This window comes from Heliangelus exortis, chromosome 1 (assembly GCF_036169615.1).
Source record: "Heliangelus exortis chromosome 1, bHelExo1.hap1, whole genome shotgun sequence".
Taxonomy (NCBI): Eukaryota; Metazoa; Chordata; class Aves; order Apodiformes; family Trochilidae; genus Heliangelus; species Heliangelus exortis.
Window position 1 is genome coordinate 66,377,787 of NC_092422.1, and position 26,596 is coordinate 66,404,382.

Genomic DNA, 26,596 nt, shown 5'->3' on the forward strand with positions numbered 1-26,596 from the left:
TTCCACTTAGCAAATAATTTATTTAGTCAAATAAAGAGGTAGATGGCTATGACTGATTTTCTCTTTTTAAATGTAGGTGTACTGATGCCAGAACTACAGAGAAACTTCCACAGGGAAGAGACAGGGTAAGTCATCCTGTGCAGAACATGTTCCACGTTTACTTCTCTAGAAATGTACTCTTCTGTATTGCAATAATCTTTTGATTTACAAGAGCTATTAGATATGAGGTTTGTTTGCAAAAGGCTTAGCAGGAGAAAAAAGGTCAAGTCATATTGGACCACCTCTGAAACATCTCAACAACCCAGCAGTTACACATATTACACATCCTAACCTTGATCCTATTTAAACTGACAAAGACTTAGCATTAAATTAGTAATCATTTGATCACTTAACATAAAAAGTACTGGTATTTTATGGCTTGCAGTAGCCCATTTTTATAGTCTTGCATTTTTTACATCAGTTTATTGCAAGTCAAAATTGTCCCCAAAGAGTTTTCAAGAACCATTAAGAAAGATGAATTAAAAGGAAAAAAGGCCAAGTATACTCAACTAAGCTTTTGAATAATAAGAGTCCCATCACTCCACACTGCCCTGTGATCTACTCACAGACACAAAGTTAATGCAAAAAGCAATCAGTGATTATTCATCTTAAAAAAATAAATCCTTTTTAGAGCATGAAGTGCATTTTATGTATTTTAACATAAGACTGTTTACACAGGATGAATTTCGCACTGTACAATGTTATCTGATGTTGACACATGTATGTACAGAGAAAAATACTGCCACAACCAATACACATAAATACCTGTACATTATTTACATTTTAAAATATTTTACACAGCTCCAAACCCTCAGTGGAATTTAGCTATACACAATTCAAACTGGAGTGCAAAATGCTTGCAGCTTTTTAACATAGGAATTTCAATATAAATGCTGCTTCCAGTTCTTTAGTGATTTGATGAATTCAAGTTCTTCAGTAATTCAATGGATTCAGGTGTTAACTTTGTTCCATGCCAGCCATCAGTGACAAAGCTAAAGATTCCACTGTGAACAAAACCATTAAAAAGTAATTAATGTTTGCATTGGCAGCAGTTTGCTAATATTTATTGCAATATTAAATTCACTAGTTTAGAAGGCAGATAACTGTTTCTTAAAGTGTAACACTTCAGGATTGAAGACTGCAAGACTTTTTATGCATCTCTGACAGTTTAGCCAGTCTTTCACCCCTTTCATCATCAGTTATCCACTAGTTACTTCAGGTGGCAAGAACTGCTAAGAAATTGTTTTAAATACAAACTGCTGCAGACTAACAATGAATAAACTTTGGCGGGGGGTGTTATATGCAGTAGGCCATTCTTAAAGACAACAAGCTCTTGTAGACTGAGTAGCAGTGATGGCAGATATAATCTGTTTATTAGATACATCACAACATGCACCTGCATTGCAGCCAACACCACCCAGCAGATGCCCCCCTAGCTCAGACTGGCACTGATTGGCAATTAAAGCTAATTTTGGGCTACCTGCAGAGAAGCACTCTTCTGACATTTTTGCTAGGCAGGAAGTTCCAACAAGAGCAGAGCCAAGAGCTTGCTGCAGTTGCAGCTGAGGCACCACAGTACAAAAACTTTATCCTTTCAGGATGTATCACAGCTGCCATCCAACAACAAAAATAATGCTCTTCTGTGCCCTCCAGAACTGAAGTTTCATTCATTGATTTAGAAAACTGCTTGTCATTTGTTCGGCTACCTCAGTGTGCCCTCATCAAGGAAACAGGTAAACTGAAGGTAGCCATCATAAAAACCAAGATGGCACAAATAGTCTAAAAAATAATGAAGTTAATTTATGTCCCTCTGTGAGTAAGTCACAAAATGAGATTCTTTAAGGTGTACTGAGAAACACTAGAACAGATTAAAATGTAAATACATTCCTAGCAAACCTCACATGTAAATACAGGTTGTGTGACAAGCTTTGTGTACTTACAGTGAGGAAAAGAGCCTCGACAGACAGCTTTGTTGAGAACAGTTACGAGAAACATGTGGCAGTTTTTAAAATCAGATTCCATCTTCTCTATGGATTCCATCCTATGGAACAGTTCAACAGAGGAATGCTTAACAGACAAGCCACTCCAACAGATGGCCAAAGCTTTATAGTAAATGAGAAAAGTTCTCTTTGCATAGCATTCTGTCTTCAACTTAAAATATTTCAGTTACACCTGTGTATACCACTTCTAGAAAACAAAGGCAATTTTGAAAGCAGTGTCTGAACACTATCCCAGTGGTGCTGGTAACTTCCTCATCATCTTAGCAATCTCTGCAGTAATTATGAAGAACTGTGTGCTTTCAACTGACAAGCACTGCTCGTACATTGTTGCTGTATTTCAACACAGCCATTCCTGGTCCATATTGCTTCAGAGTTCCTTGGGGTAAACCTACACTGCCAAATGAAACAGGGACACCCACACTGCTTTACCACCAGCCAACCCTTGAATTCCAGCTAGTGCTCAACAGAGATGGGAGATGTAGTTCACATCAGACACTTCTTTTCTTTTTCCCCCTCCCAAGAGGATACAGATGACAAGACATCAGCTGTGACTTATTCCTGCCTCATCCAAGAGCATGTAACTACATATCTGAGTTTTAGTCTTCATCATGAGCCTTCACAAATTATTTCTGACACTTCAAACTGGAAAAGCATTCAAAAAACAGCAACTTCCTAATGCCACAGGAGAGTGGGATCCAAATTCTAGGTCTGTGCCAGAAAGAATTAATCCTGAAAAATACAGCTGTCAGCCAGTCCCCACCAGCTGGCCTCAGGGCCACAGATCAACCCTTGCATGCTAAGACACAGCCTTGGAGACTTGCCCACTACCACTCAGCAGGTTACACAAGCAGAAATACACAGTAAGGACTGGGAAAGGAGTGGCTGGAGAGCAGCCCTGCAGAAGGGGGTGATGGTTGGCAGCAGGCTCAGTGTGAGCCAGTTGTGTGCCCTGGCAGACAAGAGGCAAAACTCCATCCTGGGTGCATCACATGCATCATCAGCAGTCAGTCAGGCAAGAAAGGTGATTATTCTGCTGTGCTCAGTGTTGGTGCTGCCTCACTTTCAGCACTGTGTGCAGTTCTGGGCCCCTCCATTTAAGAAGGATGTGAAGGTCTCTGAATGCATCCAGAGGAGGGGAACACAGCTGGTGAAAGGACTGGAAGGAAAAGCCTATGGGAAGTGGTTAAGGACTTTGGGATTGTCTAGTTTGGAGAAAAGAAGGCTGAGGGGTGACTTCTGTACAGTTTCCTGGGGAGGGAACATGAAGAAGGAGGTGCCAAGCTCTTCTCCCTGGTATTCAGGGACAGGATGCATAGGGATGGCTCAAAGATGCATCAGGGCAGGTTCAGACATGGCATTAAGAAGTATTCCTTTAGCAAGAGGGTGGTCGAAGACTGGAGTAGGCTTCCTAGAGAGGTGGTCAATGCCCCAAGCCTGTCAGTGTTAAGGAGGCTTTTGGACTATGCATTTAATAACATGCTTTAACTTTTGGTCAGCCCTGAAGTCATCAGGCAGTTGGACTAGATGATCATTTTAGGTCCCATCCAAATGAAATAGTCTATTCTATGGTTCAAAGGAAAACAACTGAACCACAGTTCAGTGCATTAATCCTATCTTGGAAATTACAGGCAGGTTTCTAACTTCGATCATGACACATAAGGAAGCACACTTCCAAAAATCAAAAAAATGACACCCATTCCAGGTTGCTACTACAGAAGTATTGGAGGAAAAATTAGACCAAAAATAACTTCAGAATTTGAGCATTTGAACCAAAGGAATCAAGCATGCCTGAAAATCTTGATACCAGTCAGAACTTGCAATTACTTCCACATCTTCACATTTTCACACGATTTTTTTGACAGTTCAGATTATAAGCTTAAGGATGTTTAGGTTACATTTGGATGGCTATTTTTATTAAAGAAAAAAAAATGTGTTTTCTTCCAGAACGAAGGTCAAACTAACCTCACTTTCCAAAAGCCAATTAATGAATGTAAGCATCCAGCTGCCTACTATGTTCAATCATCACCAGGAAATATGATCCTAAACCAAACCTGTGAACCTCTCAGTTTAACATTACAAACAAGTACACAGGAAAACCCTCTTCATTGCTATGCTCTACAATCTCTTCAAATACTTAAAAGGTACATATTTTCCAGCTTTTTAGTAGAAGATACTGATTATATAGTGACACAATGGCATGAAACTCAAGTTCTATCTAAATTTTACTATTGCTAAGAAAAAGAATATTATTTGGTATTTAAAAATTAAATTTAAAAAAAAAAATGGTTTCTGATATCTGCTGTTGAACATTGACCAGAGTCTGTTATTCCACACATAAAATATCTCAAATTCATATTCTAAGCTATGAAATTATGTCCATGTAGAATTCTGGGTATGTATACTCACTTCCAAGCCCCCAAACCAGCCTGCCAACGGTCTGCAAACATCAATACTAAATTTAACACTTTCATTATAGCTTCCTTCACAAAGCTCACCTGGAATAGCAATTAAAACAAAAGGAGTAAAGTCAGAAATTCATTGTTTGGCATAATAATACAAAAGCACCACATACCAATTATCCAATCTGTAAAAAGAACCCCCCAAGTTCTATGTAATTGTTCCATATTTAAGATGTATTTTGCATTTGCTCTTTGATTCATTTCACGGCTGAGTGTTTCAGTGAGGACTCAGCAGCCAGTATGTGGGATATCATTACTTTACCAAACCTCAGTTTGTTCTGATCCTGCCATGTCTTAGGAACAAATCAGTTATGTAAAATCCAATACAGAGAATTTAATTACATCTTCTCTCCTTGACAGAATTAAGCTGGGATTTGCAAGGGAAACTGTACCTCAGTGGTAATTCTGGAAAAGCTACCATTTCTTTGAGAGTACCTACATACTGCTTAGTATGGATGAACTGTAAAATAGACAGAATAATTAGTATTAAACTATTTTCTTGTTCTGTTAAACTCAATATATCAAATATGCCAATTTCTTTATTCACCTTTTCTCTCAGTAGGCAGCGATCATGGATTGTAGACAGGTATCTGTAGTGAATCTTTATCAATTGATCTAAATCTTTGGCTTCTTCTACCTGATGCTGAAACTCCAAGCCTGTACTGTGAAGAATCTTAAGAGAAGAACATACTTATTAAATTCTGTGTTGCACACAAAGGCTTATGACTCTCTTCCAATTTCTATTATTTTTTCTAATAGCCTAAAATTGCCCAAATCACTTTTTTCTCTCAAACATTAGGCTCACAGTCCAAATAACCAGCAATATAGCAAAAAATTTGAACCCTTCTTATAACTGCACAATGACATTCCTCATATAAAGAGGAATACTGCCAATGCACGAAGGCAGACAGACTATCCCAGGGGGAGATGATTCTGAGTGTATTAATTATATTAATGGGGAAAAAAAGGCAATAGTAGGGCAGATATGAATTGACAGGCATTGCCTTCATATTTATATCTCTAGTATCTGTGTACTAGAGATTTTTGAGAAGGATCCATTTAACCAAAATGGCTGTAGTAACACTTTTATAAGCACAGCAGCTCTTAAGAGGGCAGCAGCTTGAGAGAAACCTATTTGTACATGACTGTGCTTCAGTCATGTGTCACTGGGAGAAACAATCAAAAAGAACTAATAATATCCAAAGGACAACCATATGCATAATGAACTTCTAAAGCATTTTTAGAATTATTCATTTAAAATGGCCAAGTTTAAGTTTAAACATTTAGCTCACAACCATCTTGCAGAAAGGGTACTGAACTAAGATTTTGCTTTCTGGTTTTGTTTTCTTTATGTTTTAAGTGAAAATTAATACTGCATTTCCAATTACAAGATGTTAAAATAAAGGAAATGGACAAACCCTAGTCATGATGTAGTTGTGGAGGCTGTTAACAAAATGCATAAGTTTCACTCGTAAGAGGAACATGCGATGTATTTGTTGCTTTATATTTTCTTTTTGCAGTCCAAATACAGAAGGTGTTCCTTGTTCTAAAGAAGTTCCTTCCTTAGCCTGTGGGTTTTCTGCAGCACTGACTAGTTCTAAAAAGAAAAGGCATGACTATTACATTGAATTCCTTACGACATACCTAAAATGTTATTTAAAACTAAGATTTTTTACTTCTTATTCTGCACACAATACTAATGTAAGGTTTTCTTGCGATTCAGGTGTGTTATTAAAACTGAATAGTCTGCCAGGGTATGTACAATACGATTTGATAAATGCTACAAAAGGAAATGCTAATTATGTGAAGGATTTTTAAAATCTACTCTAAAAAAAAGTATGTATGCTATCTCCACAAAGAGGAAAAAGAATTAAGCACAAAGCCATACCCATAAAGTTTAAACAATAGGTTTTCATACCTTTTACACTCACATTACAGTTTTATGTACTTTTAGAAAAAGAATTACTTAACTAATGTGTAAAATGTAGATGATCTCTTAATTTTCCAAGTTATTTTTCTAGAACACGAAGGATGTATCTACTTTATATGGAACAGAAAGAGTATAAACATTAACCTGATGAAGCAGACACCATGAGATCTCTTTCTACAATCCCTTAATATTTAAATTGTAGCTTACAGTATGTATTCTAAACTATCTTGCTTACTATTTCAATCTCAAATAAGAGTACTTTTCATCTTATTTTCTTCAGTTGTTTGCAAGGTACTACTCATAAAAACCTGGGTTATACATAAAGCAAAACATTAGGGTGTGGTAGACAGACCTTCTTTCAACAGCAAGGTCTGAAGGATTAGGTAACAATTTTGCAATATAACTAACTAGACCTGAATCAAAGAAACAAATGGCATGCATAAATAAATAGTGCTGTCCCTGAGGCTGAAAACCAGTGAAAAACATACCCTGCTTAATGTATCTAATTTGCAAAGCTAATGGAGATTAGTATTTTATAGAATGGAACAAAATTCCGACTGGTTTATAGTACTTACTGGAGAAAGCAGCACACTACTTAGACCACAGAACACATTTTTAGAGTATCTTTCACTGAAGAAGTTTCTTACCATCAAATCGTAAAACATCTAGACTATACTTGGCCCACTTTATTTGCAGTAAGAGTAGAAAAACTTGATTGTAAATTTTTTGGCACTCTAAGCTTATAACTATATCCACAGGCCAAGGAACCTGAGGAAAAAAAAAAAAAAAAGAGCATAATCAAGGGAGAAAATGCAAGTCACTTCAACAGAACATTTAAAATCTGTTCTTGAATAAGAACTACAGCAATATTAACTCACTACCTTGTAACTCAATGTCAAACCATCTAAGGTGTGGACAGGGAGTTTCTTCTTCGCTGTATCAACACTTTCAAATGATATAGACAACCTATACAAGGAAGTAAATGATTTAATTGTTAACAACCTGTTTTAAACTAGTAGTTAGTTTAACTATCTTCTTTTTACTTCTTATTGCTAAATACCAATAGTCTGATTTTAATCTGGTGGATTTGGGCAGAAGTGATAACAATAGCTCAAAACTTCATTAATACAGATTCGTGTAATGAGAATGCAATAATAAGTATTGCAATATGCAAGTTAAATATATTAGTATAGGTAAGTGTGAAAGAAACATAAATAGACTATACTTTGCAGAATTTTGCATTTTACCTTGAACTGTCCTCCGGATAGCGTTGTCCAACTGCTTCTTGAAGTTGAACATTTAAGAAAGCAACATTCTGCCAAGTTTCCTTTTCTCTAATTTTGTCAAAAATAGATGTGTAGAAGTCATACATGGTATCTCCAGCTTCAAGTAAGAAAAAGTTTCTCATTGCCTGCAGATATTCTACAAGCCTAAAGAGGGAACAAACCCTGTCACATTTCCTCAGTCTTAACCATGTAAGTGAAATACAACTCAACTTTTACAGAAAAAATCTTCAGTACAATAACTCAGTATTGAACATAAACTTTATGAAGTCAACGGTGAATTCTTTGCTTCATCCTCAGACAGCCTTCACGTGTTCAATTAAAACAAAATAACCAACACCAAAACAAAAATAAACAGAACTTAGGGGAGGAGATGCAATTGCAGGGACAGTCCTGTCTTAGAAGAGACTTTATTATGGAGCCCCAGAAAATTATGATTTCTCCTCCTGGATGAAGTATGAAGAATAGTAAAGCTACAACTCTCATGAGAACCATGACTACAAATTCATTATTTCAGAAAGAGAAAAGCATGACTACTTATGACCACCTGAAAGGTAAAGGGAATAGGCTATTCCACCCTAAGTAATATAAAAATACCACACATTGTTTTTTTCTTCTGATTTTATAGTATCATAACTGAATCTCATATTATACAAATATACTCTGGCTTCCTAAAATTTGTCTTCCAGTTTCAAATGACACTATTAAAAGTACCGCTTGAAACAATTTCCCTATTGAATGTGCACTGATGACAAATGATAGTTTTGCTGTTGATTTAGACTAAGTTTTCACCCAGGATTCTATCATGTTAGATCCCCCTTTCTTCCTTACTGATTTTGTTGTTATCAAATTGGAATAGAAAATCAACAAAAAATTCTTGCTTTTAGTGTATCGCATGCCACTGGTAATCAGAGAAAAGTATTAAGGAAAAACAGATCTACTTTCTTACCTATAATCCTTCTTTAAAGTTTGCATTAGATTTCCACAGCATTCCAAGTATTGCTTGTCTATGTGCGGATAAAGGCAAGACCTTAGTGTCAGCTCAAAAGTCTGGCAGGTCACTGATTCTGAGGATCTATCCACACAAACATCCCCACCAGTAAACTTCTCATGAAAGTCACTCTGTTCCAAATACAGCCTTCAAAGTAAAACAAACTACTTAGGGAAGAAGGTTCACAATTCATATAATACATAACACAAAAATGTCGTACCTCCAAAGATTTTAAATAGAGCAATTGGATCCTCTGCTCCAAAAATATAGCACAGAAGTAATAAAAGCTGTTTCATAACCACAGTACATATCAAGCCTATTAAGTGATTCTTCATACTGGTTTTGTAGGACCAGGAATAACAAAAAGGATGGCATACTATAATAATGTAATTGCTCAAGCAGTAATTCTGAAAAAGCAACACTAAGTTCAAAAACTATATAGCTTAATAAACAAACCCATTATCATGGATCTTTATGAGTATAGTCTGCATGTACAGTCACATGAATCTCCCAAGGAAAGAAAAATAAAATTACAGAAACAAAGTTAAAATTTGAACAACAACAAAATAGCAAACAAAAAAAACCACCACCACCACCCAACATAGACCTGGTTTGAGGTACCTTAAATATGGGATCCCTTATATATCATCTGAAACATTGTACCATGGGAAGAGAATTATCTGCAGTATACACTTGGTAAGTTAAATTATCTTGTCACAAAAAGGATCAAATCATTATAGCAATTTGTAAAAAGCTGCTCTCTATTTGAACACACTGTAAGCGGAAATCAAGCTCACAGTAGGTATCACTTTGATAGACTGGATGAATCAGTGAATTAATCTATCAGTTTTGATAAACAAAATAGTCCCAAAAAACAAGGGACGTAATGGAGCATTATCTGCTATTAATTATGATTTATTTAAAACAAACTCCTCCTAGGACTGAAATCAAAACATGTAAATCACAAATTAGCATTTAGAAAAAAGCATTAAAAGCTATTTTGTATCTGTAATCACGCAACAGGCAAGATTTTCAGAGTTTATCTTTCCTGCTAATTTCCAAGACATTTACAACCTCTGACTTTTTTTAATTACAAGAATGAATAATTTTTATGCAATTAACATAAATTTTGGAAGGCTTTAAAGTTAAATTACTTGAGCACAGCATAGCTGAAGCTGCATCTGCCGAAGAACATACTTGGTGCAAATCAACGACACTGTGCACACATTTCAAGCAAACACATTTAAAAGTTTAGAATTCACAACAGCATTCACTATCAAAACACCTATTTGCTGAAAGCCTTTTATGACTACTCTCATTTTCTATGCTAACAGACATGAGCAGCAGATTCTTCACTGATTTAAATTTGTTTTCTGTGAGTAAGCACACAGGTAGTGTGTACATAGCTCCTGCCGCTGATTGCCAGCGCTCCTCTTTATTCTGCGCTCGCTTGTTTGCAGCAACACAGAGGGAAGATCATTCATTTACCTGGCAAAATTAATAGCCAGCAGTGGGTCATGGACATCATCCAGTTCCAAGTGTCTCTCTGCTATAGACTGCATCTTTATCAGGCTCTGCTTTGTGGCCTGCTGTTCTGTAATCATATCTGGAACGGACTCTTCCCCGTGCCGCAGGCGAGACTGCACCGACTCCAGGAACAGCGTATACAAACTCTTTCGTTCAGCATCTGGAGTGGGCAACACACCCCATGTTAGGATTTTGTTCTGAGAGAAAAAAAAATGTTCTGAACTGCAAGAACTCCTCTCTAGTCCAGTATTTACTTGGTCGGTTTTAACACACTGAATTTACACTGCTCTGAAGGCAAACAGTCAAATACAGATTTAACTAATATCGCCAAACCGGTGGGATTAGTCCAATGCCTGAAGTTAGGAGTGTTCAGATGGATTGCTGAATGGGTGTCTGGAATATAAAATATCCCTGGGACTATTAAGAGAACTCTCCTTCACGTGCAAAAGCAATTAATTCTTAGCACTTGAAACAACCCTGCAGTATTCACTAGAATTGTTTATGGTGTCCCAGCAAAGAGGGAATTAAGCATACAAAGCCTCCAAAGTAATTTAACTATCTCTAATTCTAAACATCAAGAAACAGCAAAACAATGTATTTGAAGAAAAAAAAAAAAATCAGCAGACACATATTGGTTACACTGTTTTGCTATTTTGCAATCAGTCAAGATAATTACCATAAATATCCAAATATATTTTACTTAATTATCAGGTAGCTTTTTTTTTGAAAAAAGAAACAAAAATTCCACATGCTAGCTCAGAATTTCTCAGCCACTTAGTGATGGAAAAAACAGATATTTATTATAACAAAACAGCTTTATTATTAGTCCATGCAAGCTGTTTTTGCTCGACTCCTAAGAAAAAAAAAGTTTTGCAGGCACATGAAAACAAGTTTAGGAAAAATAGAACAAAAAGCAAAGGGAACACTCAATCTTTATTCACTTTGCCCTTTTCACCTATTTGCATTGGAAGACTGTTTTCAATCAGACCTCAAGTTACCAGCCATGACAATGACGTTCAACAAAGATAATTATATCATTCTAAAATCACAAAAACATTACTATAAAAAATGCATCCATACTGTTAGACATCTTAAGGCACAACAGTGCACAAACTAACATCTCACCTCTTGATGCAGCCTGCTTTGGAGAGCCATCTTGGCACTGAAGATTCTTCAAGAGCTGCATGGATTTTCCAGCCATAATGATTTGCTTCAGCACAGGTTTCAGAAAAGAGACCATAGTGTGCTGCCTACTTGAAGGGGCCTGATCACTGCCAGAACTGGCACTAGCATTATCACTCATCTTTTCTTCATTCTCTGTCTTCTCTGACACACTATATAATGTGTAGGTAGCATACCAAAAATCCCTGTGATTAACTGGAACATTTTTGTTTCTGTGAAGAAATAAAAAGCTGTTGAGTACTTCCTTGTTCAAAATATGAAATTTTCTGACTAGAAAATATGAACCATCTTTGCTCTATGCTTTACCTTTCTTTTAGAATAGTCAAGAAGCTATTTCAAAACTATATGAACCATCATAAACTATCTAGATGCCTCAGAAAGGATTATAGCTTTAGGAGGATAAATAATCATCTCACAGCAGATAAAAAAAATACATACCAAATAATCACCACACCCAACCAAGGCAAATTGAATACTTACAATTAAATTTTTCCACAATGCCATTCATCCCTACTAACAAAATTATTAGTGATTGACATGCAGATTTATTTAATACCCACAACAAAGCAAATACTGCTAGGGAAGTTGAGACACTTTATAAAGAGTAGGTGAAACTCGATTCCTAGCTTCACTTTGCTCTTTTATGCTATTTACTTCAGATACCCAGCTTGGTCTTTGAAGTCAGATGGAAAGCAACCTATACTAGATAATTAAAATGAAGTTCAAATACAAGTTGAAATCAACCTTGCTGGCAGTAATCAGAACACAACTGCAGAACCACAGAAAGAAAAGCAGGACACAGTGAGGATAGAAGAGATTTCAGCCAATAGGGATTTATTACAGTACTAAAGTTTTCTCTTCATGCTCTACCTTGAGCCACCTTAGCAGAGGTTCAGTTAATTATTGCAGATAGGAAGGAAACTGGTCAGTAATTATGAGGCAAAAGCCTAAGTTACATTATCATTCTATATATCCATGTAATTCAAGACACCATATTAACAATAACTATAGATTACTAAAAGAATAAAATGGTTAATTTTTTAAATTTTTGCAAACATCTTTAATTTGAAAAATGGTGAATTTCTTTTTACAAAAAATTAACAAACTGAGAGTCAGGCTGCTGATTATTTATTATAGATGCAAAAATTAAAACCTTTCTGTTCCAGAACAATACCTAGTAGGATTCCCTATTTAATTCAATTACCCTAATGGCAATTTCAAGTTCTACAGCAGGTTTTGTATTCATGCTTGCACAGCACTATGTGTGTCTGTATCAGCAATCCTACCTCTGGATGATAAATTCTTTTGCAGGATCAAACAAATTACCATGGACTATCCACTCATCCACTGTCTGTAAGTATGGCCTCACAGTTTCAACCCAGAGTGAGAACAGAAGAGACACCTGAATTGAAAGGAAGCAAGAAAGAAGTGGCTTAATGCTTTTACAGTAAGCATTACAAGCAACATAGCAAAGCCAAACCTTGTAACTGGGTAATTATAGTTTGTAGGATACAAATGTCAGTTTTAAGGATGACAATTTAAACTAAATATTTGAGCTTCAGTAGTTCTAATGGAAGCACTCATTGTGCATGCTTTGTTACTTTTTGTCATAACAATTATTGTTTTCCTTTCACTCTAGTATCTCTTAAGTGATAGCCATAAACCCTTCTATGGTTTTATAGTGTAGAAAACAGGAAAACAAAAGGACATCTACTGTATTTTCACTAGTATAGTACAAATGCTCCTGTCAAAACCAAAACCCCTATATTTCAGCATTAACTGAATTATGCAGCTGTTGAAATAGAAAGAGGCAAAACTATTTCAAAGCTCCCTCTTTCTTAACATCTTTCTGGCCCCAAATTCCCCACAGTTTTGCCCCTCAGTCCTAAAAACACACTGCTGATGATCTCCTATCAATCTGATTTTGTCCAGGCTGAGCAAACTCATGTCAGCTAACAGTAATGCATGATGTTGATGACTATCAAATTTGTCTTCAGTCCTTGCTGGCTGAATGGCACACTCTATCACCATAAAGAAATGTAAGTTAATAAATATTCCAGTGTGTTGGTCTACTAAGGAAGGAATTAGTTTCCCTACCGTTTGCTCAGATGCTTCTCCCACACTGTCATATTCAAGAATAGCTTTGTAGAGAGTATTAAGCAGATGAGATGCTCGCACAACATTTCTAGTGTCAGGTGGCACTTCTGCTACTCCTGTGCTGAAAACTTTGTGAAGTACCTTCAGCTGTGCCAGTCGGGGAGACAACTTATCTATTACTATTGAAAGCGTGACTGTTTTATCTGGAAAAAAAATCCAAATATGTATAAATGTAACAGCCAATAGAAAAATCAAACTTATCAATGTTACTAATGAGGTTTTAAAATGCAACATGGCATCTTTCACAGTTCCAGTATGTATCTCTGTAATGTTCTGCATGTTTCCCTCTTACAAAAATTTGCTTGGGTGCCCCCCTCTTGTAAAATTTGCCTTGCACAGTACCTTTGTTGATTATACACTTTTCAATTTCAGTGAGTTCTTCTTTAAAGCTAATGAAATATTTATACAAGGCCCACATAAAGGCTTGATAGGTTCTGAATGGGGCTTCAGTGGCTTTCTTTGGAGTGGAAATTGTTCCATGCAGTATGTTTTCTGGGCTGTGTCCCATCACTTCATCAATAAACTTCTGTAGCCTAAACACAACTTGACCATATGCTGCTATCTGCTCCAATACAGATCTCAGGCAATTCTAGGAAAAAAAAAAGAAAAAGAACATAAGAAAAAAAAATAAACCAATCACACTTTTTAGAATCTAATAAAACTGTGTGTTTTATAAAGACTAAAAACTAAGTCACAAAGTATTTCTATGAATTAGAATACATTAAAATCGTGCCATCTCTATCACTTCACCTTGTTCTCATATATGGGAACAGCCCATTCAGTTTTATTAATGGATGTGTTTTGACTAAATTAAAAACAATTGTGGAAACATGGAAATTCAGAAACAACTTACATGGGTTAAATGAGTTACAATAATATCATTCCGCACAGCCACTTTCCCATCATTCAGCTGAAATATAAAAAGCTTTTTCACTCCTGAAAGTAGCCTTGAAAATGAACAGAAAGAGCAGTAAATTTTTCTCCCCTTAATAGACTCACAAATACATAATTAATAAAAGAATTAGCCCCCCCTTGCCTGAAGTTTCTTTTCTTCGAATAAAAGGGGACCACAGATCAACTACAATGCTAGTGGTACTCTAAGCTGTTGCTAGAACAAAAACAATAAAACACTGGCATCAAGAAAACACCTCTTAGAGTTTCTTTCCATTTGAGATTATTTCCAGCCATAGGATAAGTCAAAGCTGCTTTATAAATTGGACACTATTAAAACTCCATGGCAGCAGAAGACAAACAAGTTGCTGCTTAACAGTTAGGCTGGAAGAATCAATGCATATAAGAGGCAGTCAGCTAATTCTTTGTGAATCTGAATGGTTAACACACATAACCAGCATCTTTATTGTCAGTAATCCTGCAAGCTAAAAATTCAGTAATAATTCCTTCTTCAGGCACAACTTTAAAGATAAATCTCTCATTTCTTTGAGAGAAATACTAAAGATTAAGATGTCAGATTTTGATGTTGCTCTTACCAAAGAGTTTCCCGTATAAGCTGAGTTTCAGTGACGAGCGTTCTATCTTCTGGCACATATAAAGGATCACTGGTGTACAAGTGGTGGTCCCTTCATAAAAAAGGAAATGAAAACAATTTAATGGCTGAAATAAGAGCTGAATCACTTGAAAGTAAGAAGGAAACAACAATCTTAAGGCCCAGTTTTGTTCTAGTTATATCTGCGTAGATTCAGTGTTCAGGGGGGCATTTCAAGTATTTAAACAAAAGCAGCATTTGTTTTCATACTGTTAAGCAAAATACTATAGAAAGCATTCAAATGTTATCTCAGCATAAACAGCAAAACAAGCAATTAAGTAGCTAATACCTGAAACTACTGAATCTGGGTTGTTTTGGGTTACCTTTTTTTTAAAAAAAATTTTTTGATCCTTGATTGTCTTGTTATTTCCCATTCAATACTGTGAATAAAATTACTCAGATACTTTCTGTTAAGAATACCAAGCTAAAAAGTAAAATTTCACTAACCCATATAAAAAAATTCACACTTTAGCCCACAAGTTGACTTAAGAAATGGAAACTTTCACAGCCACTGAAGAATTTACCCTTCATGAACTTGTGTTATATCTTTGTAAACCTTCCACCATATTTTTCATGTTTTAGTGAATTACAAAACAATTGTTTATATTTCAAGCATTTTGACTGATTAATATAGCCTGTAGCAAAATTTATGTACTTGTGGTCAAAATTCAAAAATCAAAATTAAGTAGTACTGGCTATACATCACACACATATATATAAACCATAGATCTGCTTGTAACATTGCAACAGAAAAAAAATTGCTTTTTTCAATGTTACTGATTTCCCAATATTCACTGTACATATTGGTTCATAACTGTCTAGATAATCAACTGACATAAAAATTCAACTCTTTGATGAAGAAATTAATTAATTTAAGGAATCAAGGACAAATCTAGTGACCTGTATTAATGCAATACTAACACATCAGAATTTGGGTCAGAGGGAACAAACGTTGTTTTTTTTTTAAATGATCTTCCTCTGATTTTCTTTCCACAGCAGATCACAAGACTGTGCTTCATGTTCCTTTCACATACAAAATCTGTTTTTAAGACTAACTTTGTAAGGAGGAGACCAAAACCAAACAAAAAGTTAAGCTTTAGGGAACTACTTATTTCCAGGACCACTTACAACACACCTATATTAGTTCCTCAGAGACCTCTGTAAGGGTCAGCCCAAACAAAATTCAACAATAAGATTTGTTTTAACTGAAAAAGAAAAACCCCTCTCTGATATGATAAATGTAATAAAAACTAAATTAAAGGAAAAGAATCTACTAATAGCAAAAAACCAAACCAACTCGTTCGTTCATCTTATAGATTCATATTACTCTAATCCTGTTTTTAACTAAATTGATATGACTTTATGCTTAATAAAGTAATAATTTAGCACTATATGCCACTAAGGAATATGTAAGTGCAACTGTTTCCTTACCAGACTGCAGCTAGGTTAGAATGCAAGTGCAAACTATGTGAAAAGCGAGGAGCTCTCCCAGTCCAGTACTGGGGAACTACATGCTGCTCCAGCCAGCTGCGGGCATCAGGTTCACCTACTGTGGAAACAGACACATGACAGTCTGTGATGTGATCCTATTTATCCAGGAAATGCTTATAAAATACATGCAAAATTTATTAATAAGCCTCCCCGTGCAGCTGCACAATCACAGACCTTTTCAAATAAGTTACAGTTAACAACTATTTACCCTTTACTAGACACGCAATACACGACGCCATCACGCACAAATTAATTTATACAGAAATGCCTTGTCTCCTAAATGTTGCAAAAGTCCTAAAAAATAAACTTGAATATAATAAACTATGTAGTTTCCAGTTCTTCCTCAAAAAATGTGCTTCTATCTCAGGCAATCCTCAAACTATATATACAAAACCAAACTGACTTTATAAAAAAAAAAGTTCCAGATACCACCAACTTTGTCACTATGTTCCTTTTTAGTATCCATTACCTAAAAATGTTGTTGGATCTTCTTTTTTTTCTTAAAAGTTATTATCAGGAAAACTTTGTCTAATCCCAGTTACACAGTTACTGCTTATACAATATATGAACAGTATGCTGTCTTCTTATGCAAGATACCCTGTATGCAAGGTACCCTCTACAACATCTTATGCAAAAATACAGACACAGCTAGGACTCCCTGAAGCTACCCAAGGGTAAGCCCCTAGTGTCTTCATTATTTTTTCTCCAAAAATGCTTCATACCCAGAATGGAGTCAACCACTTCTCTTGTCAAAATAAATTTTGCTTCAGTATTCTGATAATTAACAGAAGTTTACATTATATCCATACAATCACATGCTGCATTTAATGTCTAAGTTTTTATTTCTACATTGGAACATCTGTATCTATTTTTACAGAAATAAACAGAATTCTTCCCACTAGCAACAACAGAAATGAGATCAAATCTTCTATAATACTTCTTTACTGCTAAAAATAAAACAAGCAGCAGTGAACAAGGTGCACCTTAAAACTACAGCTTTACGTCTAAAACATAATACCTCATCAAAAGTAATAAATAAAATTGCATTAGTTTGCTGGCTTTGAGTATGTCTGACTGCAGGAGAAGAATTACAGCTTATTCTAACCTTTCCAGGAAATATTAGGTACTGTTTTCTTATTTGGATCTTGATCTTCTAAAGGTGTCCTGTCTACCTGGATACCGGAGTCTTCCCTGCTCAAAGGCTGAGTGTCTTCTTCCTCTTCGCTTTCTCCAGACCAATCCTATAAAGTGCAACAAAACCCAGCACACCTCAGTACAACACAGCAGACAGATCTGTTAACTTCCTATTCAAGCCAAACATAAACTATTCTCTGCTTTCTTCCACCAAGAAGTGAATTCAGAGAGCTAAGACTAATATAACTGTCTACCAGAGACTGGTTTAAGTCATACATAACATTAATAACCACACAAATAAGAGAACTGGAAAAGATCACAGAACTACACCGAGTTTGATTAGGAGCAGGCATGGTCAGCAGAAATAGCCTGGTTAGTTGCAGGACTAAGTCAAACAGGGTGAAGAACAAAAGCATTTGCATTAGTGTTAATCTGCTTGTGCCTGTGTATTTGTGTCTGCTTGTGTCTGTGAAATTACTTACTGGTGTGTCTATGCCTGGACCAAAGTAAATTTCTTCTCCTTCCATCAAATATTTTCCCCAATCAAATTCTTCTTCCTTTTCTAAGAGAAGTATAAATATAAAAATAGTAAGTGTCACATAACTTGGACTTTCCTCTAAAAAAACATTTTCAAAGCTAAAATTTGTTGTTATTCTAAATCTAAAACAAAAGGCATTCCCTTCCACTTAAGGTTACACCACTGTTCCTTTAACAAGGTTATAGACTTTCAACATGACATGTGAATCGTGACATAACAACCATGCTTATTCCTCAGTTCTCAGTTCTATTGCTCACACATTCAAAATATGTAACATCATGTGCCATCATCACATTAATCTGTTTCACATTACATTGTGGAAAAACATGCAAGAATGCATCATATCACTTAGTATGACCAGTCCCATTTAGCTCGGTGGAAACATTCTAAATGTATAATTTACATATGCACAGGGATCCCAGACTGTAAACAACATGAAGCAAGAACTGTCTTACTCTCTGAAAAAGACACCACATACCCACGATGTGATGTGTAATACTTTAAAAATAACAATCACACTTACAATATATTATATCTTAAACATGAAGCTTACTCAACTGTAATTAGTGCTGTTTGAGATAACCTCTTCATATTCACATTCCTGGAATGGGCTGAAAGTGCATTCAAAACACCGCCGAGGGAATGTGCAGAGATCATTCAAAAAGGAATCTTAAGATGCAAGATTTTCTTTAGGTTAGTCTGAAATATTCTTCTTTCAGTCTATGATACAACACTGTAAACAAATGCGGGATGGTATCCACTCAAACTTAAGCACAAGCCTCATTTTTAGGCACTGAGTGAAGCAGCCCTGCTTTAGCAACCAGGTATCTAGGATATCCCTCTGGAAACCTTCAAAGGTACCTCCCTTTCCTTGACTGCACGGGAAATACAGCAATTTACACCACCAAAGACATTTCAGAAGACCTCCTATTGAGGTGCAAGACAGAGACTGAGGGTAGAAACCCTGTTGCCTGTCTTTGATCATGTAAGCACAGCTGAATTGGTGGAGAACATTAGTGAGTGATAGCAGTACAAGTCAAAAAGAGCTCCTGAGGAACTTTGGTGGCTGGCAAACTTGATTAGGTGATGTAACATAAATGGGGGAGGAAAGATTTGCAGGCTATTTTAAGTGCATAAATTATAAAAAGATAATCAATAAAGTACCTTGAAGTGAATGACAAAATCAAACGTCCTTCTTAATGGATTGTGCTAATGGATTTTATCTTTTATTAGAAATATAAACATTTTGTGAACTTACCCACTTCTTTGACTCTTGGTTTTTCCACATAGGTGGTGTTGGATGGAGAATCAGATAAACACAACAGAAGAGACAGTATGGAATAGTGTGTATCTGTCTTTAAAACACATGTTTTTAAAAAGCAAGTCAGTAAGTGTCTAGAAGATTTCAGTTAGCATTAAAAGCCTATTATCTGCAGGAATGCTTCCCACTGGTCCCCATTCCCCAGCCATGAATTACAAAAATCATATCTGCAGCATGATACTGAATGTTATCCATCCTCTTTGCCTACTGATGAGCAATAAACATACAAATACTTCAAAAGTAGCCACAGCATAAGCTGCTTCTTACTGAGCTAATAATAAGAGAATATGGAAAATAGAGAAAAGGAGCCCTGAAGTACTGTGAAAGCAGGAAGCCACCAGTGGACAAGTGATAATGGACAGCTACATTAACATGGATGAGGCAAAAGGACACAAGTAGTGGGCCTAGAGGAAACCAAGTCTTAGTTTCCCTTGTTCGTATGGCTGATTATTTAAATAGAGGCTAAAATGAAGTTGGCTGAAACACTCTGCTATGGTCACTACGTTTTAATATCATGTTCATGTAACTTCCCTCATCTGAAAGTCTGCACAAAGCATTAAAGATGCATCTGTAACTCCTATACTGCACTAATGCAGCTGTGAACAGGGGCCTTCAATTAGGTTGTGCCCACACTGGTCTGCTGCAGAGATTTGTGTTATGGCCTATTCTCTAATACCTGCTTACAGCACAACAATTTCTTACTAACCAAAGACTTTTCTTTGGCCTGATTTTTCAGCAGGCCATTTCATAGCTAGACACATGGAGATTTGCTGTCTACATCCTATATAATGACACATACACATACACATTACAAAGCTCTTTGGAAATGAGATCCACTTTTATTAAAAAAAACAAAAAAACAAAAAACCTCAATTTCTCAAATTTCTGATAAAGCAGCATCATACTCATCAAGTATATATATATATATATATATGGAATATAATACATTCCTATCAAACATTACTGACTCTAGAAGAGTTTGTCAAACACCAGTAGGTCATTGACAGAATTACATGTGTGAGCTGGTATTTAATTTACCAGTCATAATACTGATAAATACTCAATCTTCCAATTATATACCACTGCTAAAGCTAAAGACAGTTAACTTCCTAAAGTTAACTACCCCAGCTGCATTTTCAAAAGGAAAAAAAAAAAATCTCTCCCAAATCCTAGGATACCTGCAACATTCAAGTATTAAGTACTTGCTTGGGCTTTTGTTTTGGTTTGTTTGGTTTTAATTTTCTTTGACTCTCAAACCAAGCACAACTAAAGGTACTTTTTCGAAAATTTGAAGAGCACAGTACAATAATTATAACATATCTGTAAGCTTTTGAGTGTTCCAGGGTTTTCCCCACAAATTAGAGGAAATCTAAAGCAGCGGAAAGAAAGGAATTATCAGTTCAATGGGAAGTAAAACCAGACTACAACTCAGAACACACAGCACAGCACTATTAAAGAATATCATTATATGAAGAAACAACTTTTAATTCACAAGCTTAAATTTCCAAATAGCAGGAGTTTTCAGTTTTCAAAGATCACATTCATTATTAAAAACCACACTGAAAATTGTCCTCAGTGTGACTTTTGCCATACCCATTCAGTCCGCATCCTACACTGACTTGATACAAAGTGTATCAAAGTTGAAACATACACATAATCTCTGTAAGGAAGCTACAGGACAGGAACACTCCATTTGGAACCAGTAAAATCAAAACATCCAGACGTACTACCCGAAGGTGAAAAAAGCATGCAAAAGATAAGAACTGTTCAGTTAAGTGTTGTTCTAGAACACAGAGGGCATTTGCACAATGTTGACCATATTCTCATTGCAGAGCAGATGTTTTATGTCACTTTAATCATGAAACCATGCGTGCTGAAACCCTGACAAGGCAGCAAACACATTCCTAAAATAAATAAGGAAACTAAAGAATGCAACCCTGAAAATTCATGACCTGAAGAGCAACAGCAAAACCCACTGCTAAGTCATCTGCAACTTCCACAACAACTGAAGTCCCGATTGTCAGCTAAGGTGCTGACTAAAAAAAAAAAAAAAAAATTAAAAAAAATTGCAATGTACATACCTTTGTTTCTTCTGTACTTGGGAGTGGTGAGTTCAGAAATTTTTCTGTTAGTTTTTTCCAACTTGCTGCTTTTCCAAGGTCAGAATGAACTATCAATTTCTCATGTATTCTAATAACAAAAATAGTATCAAAAATGCTTCAAAAAAGTTAACGAATCCATTATCAATCCATAAGCATGAAACTTACCCTTCTATTGTCCTCTCTACTTTGTGACTGTTCACATCAAGAAAACGGTGAAATCTGTGTAAGAAATCTGTATTACAACATGTTTATAAAGGAAGCTTAAATGAAGAAGAAATTAAAGCTGATTTACATACGTGAGAACAACATTACTAATTTAATAACACATGTTTAATTCAGCAAGGACACTAAATGTCAACAAGTTTTAATCTTAGTGTCTCTTAACTCAAGAAGGATTAACTGCAACTCTCCTTAAAGATGGGAAAATGGAATACAGGTTACATTTAACCATCATTTTCAGCTGAATGGAAACTAAGCTGAAACTAAACCAGCAAACTAAGCAAAGTATGGTGTCAGCCAAGTGGAAAGAGGAGATCAAGAAGAATATTGTCAAAAGCATCTGTGTCAAATACACAAGTACACGCAACACAAACACTGACATGGGAAGGCCTTAAATCCAAATGAAACTCCTCCATAAATAGCAAAGGAGAGTGCCTAGAAGAGAGCTTAATCAAACTGAAGATACAACACCAAAGGCAACATCTACAGGGTCAAAAGACGAAACCATGAAAGGGAAGATGAACTTTGCAGAAGGAATTAGAGTACCCAGTCCCACAGAGAGAAAAACAACTGTAAAGGACATAGTTGGGAAACTCTCATGACCACAGACAGAAATGAGAACTACTGGATCTGAATCAGGAGCAAAATTTTAAGCTAAACAGACTGAATTCAGAAAGACAATCTAAAAGCACCTCAGTGTCAAAGTAATAAACTAGAAAATGACATTGTAAGGCAAGTAGCACAGATTTTTAATAAGTATCACTTTAGGATGAAAGCATGTCCACATAAAAGAAGTGTGGACCCATTAGTCTTATTTGAGCTGTATGTAAGGCTTTGGAACAAAAGTATGATAATATACAACATTAATGAGTGAGGTAGCTAACATTTAGGTCAAGAAATATACCTTATTTCATCTATTACAGAACATCAGTTTACAGAGGAAATCATTAACTCAAATGGAAAATGGTGGTAACTACAAGAACTGGAAGGTTTATAAAAAACAGACTGGAAAGACAACTCTAAAAAAATTAAACCAAAAATCTCTACTGGAAAAAGAAAAATTAAACTGTAGGGAAGTTGCAAGTGAAATTTGTTTAATCTGCTATTACCTAATGTTTAATTAATGACCCTGCTACATACACCCCAAAAAAGTATACATTTCTTTAGGCAACTTTGGAATATTATGAATAGAAGTGAATTACCATACTGCATTGAAAGGAACAGATGAATCTGAGAACTACAGCATAGAAACATAATCAAATCTAACAATACAAAACACAAGATTCATAAACTTGAAACTAGAAACAATTTCTGCTACAACCTAGGATCTCACAGCTCGTAAATACAATATTAGTCAATCTCAGGCTGAAGTTCCACACCCATTTTCCTAGACACCAATTCTGTCATAAAATCCCTTTTCTTCCCAGGTCTGTCAAAACAGTCTGCAATCAGCTCTGCACCACTCCCTCTGTTTAACTGACATTGTTTCAAAAACAAATTCAATGCAATAATTTCCCAGTCTAAAAGATCACACAGCTACACCAGCAACTGGGTCACCAAAAGATGTGACAAGAGGAGATGAAGACAGGGCACATTTACCTGCCCAAGAAACCCTGTTACCATCACCAAACCATTCTGCAGGCTGAGGATAACTGACAAGCAACTATTCTGACACAGCTACACAACCAATAAATGCGATGCCAGGATGCTGTGCACAAAATTTTTCTTGTAAATGTAACAAAGACAGAAAGAAAGCAACTACCATCTTCCTACATTCCAAATAAGTACATCTAGCCTACTGAAAACTTAACAGAGCTGAACTTGTCAAAACACTGACTACAGTCAGAGTCATACCCAGATCTCCCACACCTCAGACTGACCTTTGCTGCTGACCAGTGGCTATTTGGTTATTAAATGAATAGACTTATTTGACCCTAATAGTAGTTAGGATTCACAGTCCAACTTAATCCAATGCAGTTATATTATTACTCACTCCAAAAGATGGATTTAAACAGCATTAAAAAACATATAAGTAGCAGTGGTTTTAAATTGTTTGGGTACCTGCTGCATCAGATTATGCAAGTGCTTAAGACTCCAAGGAGGCAGCAGCTAGTGAGGGTATGGGAAACTGGAGACAGAACATGCAAAAAATTGGCAGCAGACACTGAAATGACAACAGTGATAACTGAAGGAGCAGTATGTAAAGTTCTAGTAAGGAAATTTTAGATGTCAGTGTAACAGCACTAACGTGATGCAGATAATACACATTACAGGCCAATAAAACCAGTTTTGACAAGCTCAAATAACGTGAAATGCATTTTATTCCGCAGACATGTAACCTCTCATGTAAGCAGCTTCTTGGCCAGAAGCTTTATCTTGATTTGGCAGTTTTGTTTACTTGTTCTTTACACACAGTTATTATTTCTGCACTTTCCTTCAGCAAACAGATTTTTTTGCCGGCTAAATGAAGATGCTGAAAGCTATCTCTTTGCAGATCAGAAGAACAGCCCTGAAAGAGGGAATTTAATCACAGCGACGGAGTAACCCCCACCGGGCCTCTGACAGGGACCCGCGGGGGGCCCCCGGCACCGCGCACGGAGCCTTGGGCAGGACACGGCCCGGTACCGCACCCCGGCAGCCACCAGGCACCCGGGCAACCAGGTGGCAGCGGCTGCCAGGCGGGTCACACCACACCGCGGTGCTCCAGCACACAGGAAGGGATCCGGCCCGCCATCCGGTGCCGGTTCCGAGGGGGTTCCTTCCCTCGGCAGCGCCGGTGGGCCAAGGCGGGAGAGGGGTGATAGGCCCCGCCGGCTGCCCCCCAGCCCCGGAGGCTTGAGGGGCACGGCCGCAGCCGCGGATCTCCTCCCCGGGGCGCGGGGGTTGTGGAGGGCGCTGACCTGAAGTTGGACCAAGCGAAATTCAGCGCCGCCTGGAACCGGCCGCCGCCCAACTCTTCCTCATCCTCATCCTCCTCAGACAGCCCGGTCACGCTGCGCACTAAAGCGCGGACGGCCCGGTCTTGCTCCTGCTCGAAACGGCTGCGATGTCCGGGCGAGACCAGCGGCGGCACCGCCATGACGGGACCGGCGGGGGGGACAGAGCGTGTGGGGAGGGGGATTCGAGGAGCCGCCTCTTCCCGCCCTTCGCCTCCGCGCCGCCGCCGCCACGGGCGGGCAGCACTTCTCGCGAGATTTCGCCGTGCCTCTCGCGAGAGCCGGCACCCCCCAACAGCATTCTGCCCCGGGAATGTGGAAGGGGGGGGGTGCGCCGGGCCGGAGCCGAGGGGACAGGGGTGGTGGGTCCTGGGTCCCCTCACAGAATCACTGAATGTTTAGGTTGGAAGAGACCTCCAAGCTTTGACCAACACCATAAGCTAACTACTAAACCATGTCCTTAAGGACCGGGTCCAAACGCCTTTAAAATGCCTGCAGGGATGGTGACTACCACTGCTCTGGGCAGGACGTTCCAATGCCTGACAACCCTCTCAGTGAAAAAATGTTTCCTAACATCCAGCCTAAACCTCCGCTGGCGCAGCTCCCACCCATTTCCTCTGGTCCTGTCACAGGTCACCGAGGAAACTGATGAGGGACGGGAGAGGATGGGCTGGGGTGGGCCTGGCCCTGCAGCCACACCCCTGCCTCATCTTCCTGTCAGGGAAATGTCACTGCCCTTGGCAAGTACCCTCGCCAAGGCTTGGTCACCCGGGGTGATAATTACCCATTAGTAGGCATGGGTGGCTCTGCCTTGTAGAGTTTATCTCAGTCTAGTTTTAGTTTGTGAAGGATGCTCCGTCACTCAGAGGTGTTCTGGAGGGCCACCCTGTCACCCACTTCAGTAGGATTTGTTGAGTTCCTAAAACCTAAGTGTCTGCATTTCTGCATCTTGCTGAGGTCACCCTGCACCAGCAGGCCTGGCTGCCACCCAGCTTTTCTAAGGCAGCTGGCTGTGTGCCTCCCTGACTGAACCTCTTGCTTTTGCACAGCTGGATGAACCACCCGTAGTGAATATTTGGTACATGGGATCACAGAATAGAATCATTGCACTGTTTTATTTGGAAAAGACCAAGTCATCATCAAGTCTTAAATACCTCATCTACACATCTTATAAATATATCCAGGCATGGGTACTCCACCATTTCACTTGGGCAGCCTGTTTCAGTTCCTGACAACCCTTTCAGTGAAGACATTTTTCCTAATACCCAACTTAAACCTACTCTGGCACTAGTTGAGGACACTCCTTCTCAGTTTATTGTTTGTTACTTAGGAGAGGAGACCAACACCCACCTGGCTGCAACCTTTTAGGGTGCAATATGGTCTCCCCTCAGCCTCCTCCAGGCTAAACAACCCTCGTCCCTTCAGACACTCCTCGTAATCCTTGTGTGCTCTGGACCCTTCACCAGTTTTGTTGCCCTTCACTGGACTCTCTCCAGCACCTCTACGTCCTTCTTGTAGTGAGAGGCCCAAAATGGTATTTGAGGTGTGGTCTGAGTACAGCACCGAGTACAGCGGGACAATCACAGCCCTATTCCTGCTGGCCACACTGTTTCTCTTACAAGCCAGGATACCATTGGCCTTCTTGGCCACCTGGGCACACTGCTGGCTCATATTCAGCCAGCTGTCCATCAACACTCCCAGGTCCTTTTCCACTGGGCAGTTTTCCAGCCGCTCTTCCCCAGGT

At 37.8% G+C, this 26,596-nt stretch overlaps 1 protein-coding gene across 4 annotated transcripts; it reads right to left on the reverse strand.

The window, feature by feature from the left end:
- On the reverse strand, positions 1-25,089 carry TUBGCP5 (tubulin gamma complex component 5). 4 transcript variants are annotated; one of them, XM_071746698.1, is made up of 24 exons: positions 24,817-25,089; positions 21,863-21,916; positions 21,677-21,785; positions 19,533-19,629; positions 18,833-18,943; positions 18,219-18,298; positions 17,708-17,843; positions 16,543-16,660; positions 15,056-15,145; positions 14,422-14,515; positions 13,911-14,157; positions 13,509-13,711; positions 12,698-12,813; positions 11,355-11,623; positions 10,191-10,389; positions 8,661-8,849; positions 7,676-7,858; positions 7,310-7,394; positions 7,076-7,196; positions 5,917-6,095; positions 5,046-5,171; positions 4,446-4,534; positions 1,980-2,080; positions 1-1,043 (listed from the first exon to the last, which is right to left on the reverse strand). In XM_071746698.1, the coding sequence occupies exons 1-24, from the start codon at positions 24,993-24,995 to the stop codon at positions 997-999; spliced, it is 3,222 nt and encodes a 1,073-aa protein (XP_071602799.1). In that variant the 5' UTR covers positions 24,996-25,089; the 3' UTR covers positions 1-996. The 4 variants fall into 4 exon arrangements, with proteins under 4 accessions (XP_071602799.1, XP_071602810.1, XP_071602830.1 ...); XM_071746709.1 differs by lacking the exon at positions 18,833-18,943 and having other exon boundaries at positions 24,817-25,049; XM_071746720.1 differs by lacking the exons at positions 1-1,043; positions 1,980-2,080; positions 4,446-4,534 and adding an exon at positions 4,712-4,958 and having other exon boundaries at positions 24,817-25,053.
- Between the last annotated feature and the right edge of the window lie 1,507 nt (positions 25,090-26,596).